At 51.7% G+C, this 9,140-nt stretch overlaps 1 protein-coding gene across 1 annotated transcript in view; it reads left to right on the top strand.

Annotated features, from left to right (window-relative positions):
• The first annotated feature begins 3,543 nt into the window (after positions 1-3,543).
• The window catches only part of BNIP5 (BCL2 interacting protein 5), an 11,802-nt gene continuing 6,205 nt past the window's right edge, over positions 3,544-9,140 (top strand). The window contains exons 1-5 of the mRNA XM_040473116.1: positions 3,544-4,253; positions 5,226-5,345; positions 6,857-6,921; positions 7,175-7,415; positions 8,430-8,561. Coding sequence (XP_040329050.1) covers positions 3,647-4,253; positions 5,226-5,345; positions 6,857-6,921; positions 7,175-7,415; positions 8,430-8,561 — 1,165 coding nt within the window. The 5' untranslated portion in view covers positions 3,544-3,646. The remainder of the gene's footprint in view (positions 4,254-5,225; positions 5,346-6,856; positions 6,922-7,174; positions 7,416-8,429; positions 8,562-9,140) is intronic.

Raw genomic sequence — 9,140 nt, 5'->3', positions numbered from 1 at the left:
AAAGCTGGGGTGCAACACACTTAAAAAGAGGAAGGAAGGAGGAGGTCTTGCTTCGATGAGTTCTGGATCGGCAGAATTTTACAGTCAGAAAGTCTGCAAAGATTTAATTTCAGCACCCATAGAATTTGGGGTGTGTGTGTGTGTGTGTGTGTGAGCACGCGTGTGCGCGTGAAAACACAATCCTCGCAGGGCTTTAAAAGTCTGAGGACACGCTGGCCAAAGGGAGGATTTTCCAGGGTGTCTCCCTGGAGGTGGGTGGGCTTGGCCTCCTTGGCAAGCCACACGCTCTCAACTCCTGGGGCTGGTGCTGGCAGACAGAATCTTTGGAGTGTTCCAGAGGAGGAGCAGGGGTAGGGGGGAGAGCGGGCTGAGCTGGGTCACCACCGCCTGAAGGGGGAAGAGTTGCGGGAGGCACGGAGGGGGCGTGTGAACACGGTATCCAGTGCTGCAGCCCCCCCCCCCTTGCAGTACCCGCCCCCCCCATAAGGAAGGACGAGGCATGGGAAGAGTCCCTGGATTTGGAATCGGGAGGCCTTGGGAGATCCTGGAGTCTGTCTGGGGAAACGCTCCGATGGCTACAGCCTCTCCCAGCCCTTGGGGCTGCTGCAGCTACTGCTCCCTCCCTCTGGGCACAGGGCACGGTGGTTCCAGGGAAGGGGTGGCCAAATCAAGGCAGTTTTCTGGAGAAAACATTAAGAAGGAAACCACTGCCTGGTGGCATTGTACTGATGCTTTGATTGCAAGTTGCGGTGTGTCCTTTGAATGCAAGAGGACGCTACTGCGGCCATCAGCCATGGTGGAAACCGTTTCCATAGCAATGACAGCTTTTAAACAGATTATTGCGCCTCTTTTCCCAGTAGCTGGGAAATGCGCGATGTCCCCCCCCCCGCCCCGCGCAATGTCCCCCCCCTCCCCCCACCCCTGGAGCCAAGTTAGCATATGAAGAAGAGGGACTGAGCTGGACTAGGGTGTTCTGTTGTGTTCTGCTGGTTCGGTGGTTTTGTGATCGAACAGCTTCTCTGCCAACCCCACCCATTGTGCCCTGACCACAGGAATATATGGAAAAAAGAGAGAGAACCCTAACACCATTCAGTAAATATTTCTGGCCCCGCTGACTTGGATCTTAAATTAAATAGAGCTTCAACCTAAATTTATCTTCTCTTAAGACCATGTGCTACTAAAGAGAGAGACAGAATAGAGCATTCCCGTCACCACCACTTACTGGGGTGCCCATTTGAAGAAGACCAGAGCATTCTCTCTGAGGGCACAACCTGTGTCTGGTTCGTTATCCCCAGCACCGGCCATAATTCCTGGTACTTAGTGTGTGCTTATTAAACCCTTGTTGAAAGACATAAACGAGAAGAAAGAGAATATTTTCCTCTATGATTTCTTCGGCTTACCCCACCCTACACGGTATTTTGAAAGCACAACCATAAGGCAGCCTCCGAAGGTTTTCAAGAGCATTAGTTAATTTCCATATAAGGTACAGACATGTCGTGCTACGAGTTTTTGTGTAACTCAAATGTTCCTTTTAAGGCACATCAAACACAAATAAAGCTTTCCAAGTTGACTGCTTCCTCCCCAGCCCATTTTCTCATTTCCTCCAAGATTGTCCGCGTGTGTCTATTGCTGCCCACTGGCCTCTGGCCGCCCTTTGCAGTCCCTCCTCCCCCAGACTCGTGCTTGAAGGAGGGAAGACTCCCCGAATGTTACAGTCACTTTCAAATCTCTCTGTATTTCCCCATGCTTTTCCTCTCTCTCTTTACGTATTGTCCTCATATTCACATGGATCCCTGAACATCTGAAATTGCAATTATAGATTGCTGGTTTTGCCTATAAGCTGGACATGTAACAGAACACATTTTAAAGGAATGAATTAGTCGGTAAATGCAGGAGACACGATGTAAATACATAATACATGAATATGTAATACGCTAAATAATACTTAGTAAATGCATGATGAGGCGATGATTACCAATTAGAATAGGCAGTGCAGGTGTCTGAACTCCACGGGAAACTCTGGGGGGGCTCAGATTTGGGATTCAAGATCATTTAAAAAAAAATGTTTTTAAACTTCCACCAAAGGGCAAAGGGGGTCTGAACAACTTTGGAAAAATTGGGAAGCCACGGGAGTTTCAGATTAAAGACACACAAATGAAATTCACTGTTCCCATCCTGGCCTGCTTAAAATGCTGCCCAGGAGGAGATGGTTCTTTTTGTCTTTTGCATGGGCAGCTGCTTCCTTCTGGATGGAGAATGAAAGGCCCCTGCTGCTCTCATGTACATTTCCTGTAGGTTAACTACACACCCAAAGATACCCTATATATTGCACAGTTTACTAAATGTTTGTGTAGTACATGTATTCAGCTGTTGAATTAGTACTTATTGAGTGCTAGTGATGTGCCGGGAGCTGTTCTAGGTACCCAAGATACAAGACCTAGCAAAACAGACAAAGGGAAGGGAGACTCAGACAATAAACAATGACACACACCAAGGTGTGATATTGCGTAACATCACGTAGTACAGGTGGGGAGTATGTGCTCACGAGGGGTGCACAGAGAGGGCCTCTCTGGGAAGGTGACATTTCAGTAAAGCCCTGAAAGGAAGCAAGGGAACAAACCATAAGAATGTTCTAGAAAGAGGGAACAGCCAGTGTGAAGGCCCTGAGGCAGTGAGCAGTGCTTGTGTGAGTAGAGTGAGTGATGAGAGGTGGCAGGAGGCCTAATGGGACCAGGTTGTACAGGGCCTTGCTGGCCACTATAAGGACTTTGACTTTGACTCTGAGTGAAAGGGGGGCTGTTGGAGGCAGGAGAGTGACGTGCTCTAACTTAGGTTGGAAAAGGCCCTGTGGCTTCTGAGGGGAGAATCTGGAAGGAGGATGAGAGGAGAGGAGGAGAACCAGTTGGGAGGTGATTATGGTAGTCCAGGCCAGCAGACCTGGGGCTAGACTCAGGCAGTGTTGAAGGAACTGGGGAGACAGGTCGGGGTCTGGGCGTGCTTTATCCACCAGTCTTTGCTGATGGATCAGATGTGGGGAGTGAGAGAAAGCAAGGAGTCAGGGGTGACTTCAAATTTTTGGCCCAAGCGATTGGAGGAGTAGAGTTGCCATTTACTGAACTGTCTTGTGAAATATTAACAGCCTGTGAGACAGACAGGCAGGTCTCAGGCATATTGCAGATGAGGACATTGGCACATGAGCTGCCCAGAGTCCCCAGGGGCAGGACTTGGCTCCTGGCTTCCTATTGTTGCTGCAACAAAATACCAGAAACTCAGAGGCTTTGGAACAAAACGAATTCATTATCTTTCAGTTCTGGAGGTCCGAAGTCCACAATTGGGTCTCCACAGACTAAAACCAAGGTGTTGGTAAGGTCCTGCTCCTTCTGCAGGCCCCAGGGGAGTTATAGACCAGCTGTGACGTCTGGGGCATGACCTCCCATAGTTTAGTTTCCTCCTCTGGAAAATGTGGACAAGGATAGCCCTCCTTCCCAGGGCTTTTGAGGAATTTAACAGAGACAGCAGCTTTGAGGGCTGATATCACTCACATCGATGGGCAGGGTGGATCGGCGCACGGGGCAGCACTGGTAACCCGCCACCACGTCTCTGGTAGGTCTCCGGTAAGGGAGCTGTTTGCTTTGTTTGCAGTGCAATGGAGCCCAGGAAGCATCTGTCAGGGAGGAGAACCAGGTCTCTGGATAGGTCACAGAGCCCCAAGAAGGTCCGCCGGTGCTTCTCCCTGCCCACTACCCCCTCCAGGAGGATGCTTCACCAGGCAGCCAGCGATGGGAGCAGATGTCCCCAGAACCCAGCTCAGTCTGTGGAAGCCCAGGATGCCACGGCCACAGCCCACAGCCTGGAAGAGACCAGGGAGTTTCTTCCCACTGACCAGAGGCTGCCACAGGACACCAAGAAGGAAAAGACCCAGAGACGGGGCCAGCAGGGGTGGCTGAAGACCTTGATGAACTTCTTCCTGAGGACAGGCCCGGAGGAGCCCAAAGAAAAGGCCAGCCGGAAGGCAAAAGGGAAGGAGGGCCTCCCCAAGCCTGCAGAAACCCCGGAGGCACCAGGGGAGACAGCTCCGAGGAAGAAAGCCCACGACAAGAAGGCCAGTCGCAAGAAACACAGTCACAAGAAACATGTTGCTGAGGATACCAAGGGGGCCCAAGATCAGGAGGCCGGAGGCCAAGAGATAGGGCTGCCCAAGATGGCTGCCGCCCCACGCCCTGAGGAGGCTGACCTGGGCCCAGCACCCAAGGGTGAGCAGACCATGCCTGGTAACCCCACTGCCCTAACCCAAGGGCTAGGGTACTCTAAGCTGACTCCTCAAACCTTTCGACAGAGGGGACGTGGAAGTTGGGGCAACCATCAGGGACAGCACCACCGTGAAATTTCTTTGAGGCAGAACAGCACGGTGGCTGAAAGCCTGAGGTCAGACCCCTGTTCCGCCATTCATTAGCTGTGTGACCTGGGGCTGGCGACATTCCTCCCCGAGCCTCGATATTTTTTTCGTCCATGAAATGGAGATGATAACATTTGCTATCTCCTGGGTAGCCGTGGCCCAGAGCTGGCACGCGGAAGGTGCTCCGTTAAGTGGCAGCTGTTGTTAAGTACTCTAGTTGAAGGAGCACAGACCAAGGAGAAATGGGAAGGCAGGGAGGGAGGGAGGTGAGGGGGGAAGCCTAGCCCCCAGCATTGATCCCTGTGCGAGGACTGGGGATGGGGCCAGAGAAGTAGATAGAGCCATCCGCCCTGGAGGCCGGATCTATACTTGGCTATTTCCAGAATACACCTGCTCTGTGACCTTGAACAGATTGCTGCCCCTCTCAGAGACCTTTGGTTCTTCATTTGTAAAATAAGGAAGCTGCCCCCCCCCCCCCCCCCCCCCCCCAAGGTGCCTTTCTTCTTTGACTCTCAGGTCCTGGGGTTGAATGCCCCACAGGCACCTGGAGGGAGACAGAGCTTTGCCCTGTAGCTCTCAAAACTCTCCCTGTTCTTAATGAGAAGGATGTCTGGGTTGATGCCACCTCTTTTCAGATGGAAACCTTGGCAGGTTTCTGATTTTTTTTTTTTTTTTTTTCTTTTTGGTTAAGCCTAGTGCTGGCTGCAGCAGCCCATCCTGCTGTGAATTCTGTGTCATTTTCTTGTGCTCACGAACAAAGTCAGAAAAATGTCACTGATGCCACTACTCCCATCCCCCACACATTCGCTTCCTTTCATCTTTCTTCCAGGTGGGAAAGGTTCTAGTCTCCACCAGTCCTTGCTCATTGAAGCTGGGGGTCCTGCAGCATCCGAGGTTTCTTCTCAAGCCACAGGTCATCGGCCCGAAGAGGAACTCAGAAAGCTTGACCGTGAGTTCTCATCTTCTTAGTGTCCTCTTGCCCCGCAGCCGGGGAGGGGGCCGTTACCAAATGAGATGGATTGTTCTGGATGACTGCTTGCACCTTGGATGGTCCCTCTCAAAATGCATGTACTGATCTTCCTCCTTCTGGCGCTTCTGGTCACATTTACTTATTTTAGAGTTTCACAGAAGGGAGTCTCAGGAATTAGAACGGCCACTGGCAAATGTTCCTGCCTTATGTGTTAATGAGCATGGGACTTTTTTTAGTCTTTTGAGATTTATGGAAGGAATGTGATATGGAGGAATATAGAACTTATATATATTTCTAAATAGATGCCAGCGTGGAATAGCTCTACGCACACTCCTATACTCACAATCGTTGACCGGAGGCCAATATTGGCTTCGGAATTGTGTGCGTGTGTAATTTTGTGGCTGAACCATTTTAAGGAAAATGATCCCTCATCCTTAAATATGTAAGCACACATCTCCGAGAAATGACTACAGTGTCACGCACAACCACAATGCTGTTATTGCCCCTAATAAAATCGATAATGAATGCTCTACTAATCTAATTCCCTATAAGGAAGAGGCATATTTTAAGAGATGTCAAACATCTATGCATCTGTCAGAGAGTAACTAAAAGGCATTTAGTTGGCTATTTTGCAGGCTGTTTATTTTGCTTGCTGTTTTTTTCAGACGAGAGAAGTCAGCTGGTAGACTGAGACAAGGAACAAAAGCCAAGCAGGATTTATAAATGAGAGAGAGGTGAGGGGTGAAAAAAATCTGCAGTCCAGGGACCAGGGAGCCTTAAACAAACCTTTTCTGTAAACGGATCAGCTGGCAGGTAGCAGAGGCAACTCTGGGCCTATTGTCTTTGGATCAGTCAGCCGGGATATCAAAGAAAGCCATTCATGTCGTTTGTGGTTTCTCTGTAAAGATGTGGTGTGAGGCATCGATGCGGCAGGCTGTCCGTGTCAGGCCTGCTGGGGTCCCTCTGCCCTGCACCTTAGTGTCGCTGGGTCTCTACCACTTCCCCTCCCGGAATTTTGCAGCGTTAGCCTTGTAAAGTATCTCCAAGCAGAGTTCCTTGATGGCCTGACAGCCTGCTGAGGGAAGCGGGGACGGGGATCATGATTCACACTTCACAGGGAAGGAGACGAAGGCACAGAGAGGTTAAGACACTTACTCAAGGTCACACGGCTGGCCGAACCCAAAGCAGATATTTACAAATCCGTAAAGGACAGAGGAAATAATGGGGTCACAGGTTGAATGCTTGAAGCACTGACCTGAAATTGCCTGGGTAAAATTTTGCGCTTTGGCCTCCCGCCCTTTCCCTGTGGATCTCCCAAGCCTCTCTCAGAAGGACTAGCTCCTGGGACATGGTGCATTTCGCCACTTCCATGGCCTAACAGCATCCTCACTTAATAGAGACTCAGTTGATCTCAGAAGTTCAAGACAGTCATTAGAAAGAGTTCTCGGGGCATCTAGAAAGATTAACTGGGTGCATTTACTTTTTTCCAGAGGATAAAATCATCAAGATGATAGTGGAATTCCTCCAAAAAGTGGGAGACCAGTGGGAGCAAGAGGTAAGGAGCAAACGGTCTGCGTAGACCCCCCCCCCCCCCCCTCCCCCCGGGGGGGGGGGCTCGCTGCTTCCTCCTCCTCCTCCTCCTGCTCAAGGCCCGCTTGCCCAGTGCTCCCCAGCTCTAGGCTCTGTCACCTCCCTCGCCTGGGGCCACCACGAAGCACTTGGCTGCTCTTTAGTTGTTTCTCAGAGAGCCTTCCCCTCTCCTCAAGGTCAAGGGCCCGACCCACCGGTTTCTCTCATTTCTCCCACAGCAGCTTCAAGCTCCTCAACCAGAGGTGGTTGTACAGATTCCAGTGTCATTTGACAGGAAGAAATTCCAAGAGAAAAAGTCTAGCTTCAAGAGAGCGTTTTCTCATAAGAAACATGGCTCTGAGGAGGCTAAGAGAGCCGGGCCTGCAGACGTTTCCAGCCCGGAGTCCCGGCCACCCAAGAGGCCCAGCTTTCTCCCCCTGTGTGTTGGGGGCCATCAGCCCTCCACCTCCAGCAGCCCTGGTGAGCAGGCTCAGGGTTACCATAGCAACACTGCAGCTGCCTCCAGCTCTGGAACCTTCTGCGGGGCTGGAATCGGCCATTGGAAGGGCCGCCCTCCTAGTTCTGACTTTTGCTCTGCTCTGAGCAGCGTGGGGAGGGCAGTAGGGAGGAGAAAGGGATGTCAGCAGGTCACCTCCCTACACGAGACCTCTCTGGGCAGTCCAGCTAAGCCCCCTGTGGAAATTGTGCCGAGGAATCCCCTAGCCCTCCGCATCTCTCCACAGCCTCAGCTGCTGTACCCCGGCAAGGGGCAGCTGTGCAGGAAGGAACCACAGCCTGGGAGGCAGGAGGCCTGAGTACGGACCTGTACTTTCTACCTCATTCCCCATCTCCGTGCCTGACTCAGTCTCCTCACCTGTACAATAAGACACTTCCCTACTCTGTGTCTATACTCAGTCAGTTTTCATAGCCGTATCATTATCCCCATTTTACAGATGGGGGAGCTGAGGCTTGGGGAGGTAAAACAAATGTGTTCAAGGTTCTGTGGCCCACCAGTGATGGAACCTGAGCTACAGAGAGAAAGGATCATCCTGGGTGCCAGGGAGGAACAGCCTAGCTGCTTAGCCTGGCCAGGGGAATTTACATTTTAAAAAGGAGCCCCGGGCGGTGGAATTTCCGGCCACAACTGGAGATACCTTCGTGCAGGGGGATTCTGGCCCTGCTGCATTACTTCGTGCCATGGAATCAGGCATTTACTCTCCAAGCCAAGATGCCAGAGGGATGAGCTTGCCAGGGAAGGGAGGAGAGGAGGGCAAAGCCCAAGAAAGCCGGTTGTAAAGAGGTGCAAAGGGGCAAGGGAGCTAGGTCTGGGCCAGTACATCAGAGCTTTGACCCTGACCCACAGCTCACCTCTGTCCCAGCAAGGCCTTTGCATGATCTAGCCATGGGGTGAACTCTGGAACCTCTTCTAACTTGTGTGTTAGTTAACACCCTCACCCTGATTAAACACACCCGCCATTTCATCTTGCTTCTCAGGCTCGGAGGAACCCAAAGTCCAAGAGGTCCTGCCTACAGACAGCGGTGGTCTGAGTTCCTTGGAGCTTTCCACCCCAGCAGGGAGCCAGGGACCCGAAGAGGACTTGCAGGCGAACAGAGCCTTGGAATTCAGTTAGTACCCCCTCCTTTTCTCAGACACCCCTCGGAAATCATCCGGCCTGACCCCATACTGACCCAGAGAGAAGCAGTAACCTGGCCTTGACTTCCTCTGGGGGCCGCAGGCCGGGAAGGGGCAGTGTGGGGTCCAGAGCACAGACCCCTGTCTTACTCGAAGTGAGCCTCAGCAGTAAAATCACAACAGTGAGGACGCCCTCCTCGGTGAGGCCGGCACAGGCCATGCCAGGAAAGCCTTGGCCCGTGGCACGGGCTCTGTAGATGATGTGATCTTTAGGGCGTGGGTTTGCATTGGACTCTGACCTCTTCCATCTGTGTGAACTTGGATGAGTTACTTCATCTCTGGTCTCAGCGTCCTCAACTGCGAGATGAGGGTAATACCAGTTCCTAGATCCTAGAGTCCTCGGAGGCGCTAATGGAATTAATGCTGATAAAGCAGAGCAGTTAATAAGCTATTTAGAGCTAATGAATGTTACCTGCCATTTACTGCTATTATTGTTGTGGTTGTGTAGCCCTGTAGCCTGGGGAGAAATTGAGAGGCTGGCGGGGGTGGGGGGGGGGGGCACTTCTCCATTG

The sequence above is a fragment of the Herpailurus yagouaroundi genome, unplaced genomic scaffold (genome assembly GCF_014898765.1).
Source record: "Herpailurus yagouaroundi ecotype Mexico unplaced genomic scaffold, PumYag 139, whole genome shotgun sequence".
Lineage (NCBI taxonomy): Eukaryota > Metazoa > Chordata > Mammalia > Carnivora > Felidae > Herpailurus > Herpailurus yagouaroundi.
The sequence above is the reverse complement of the archived record's forward strand: the minus strand, read 5'-3'. Positions and strand labels throughout refer to the sequence as shown.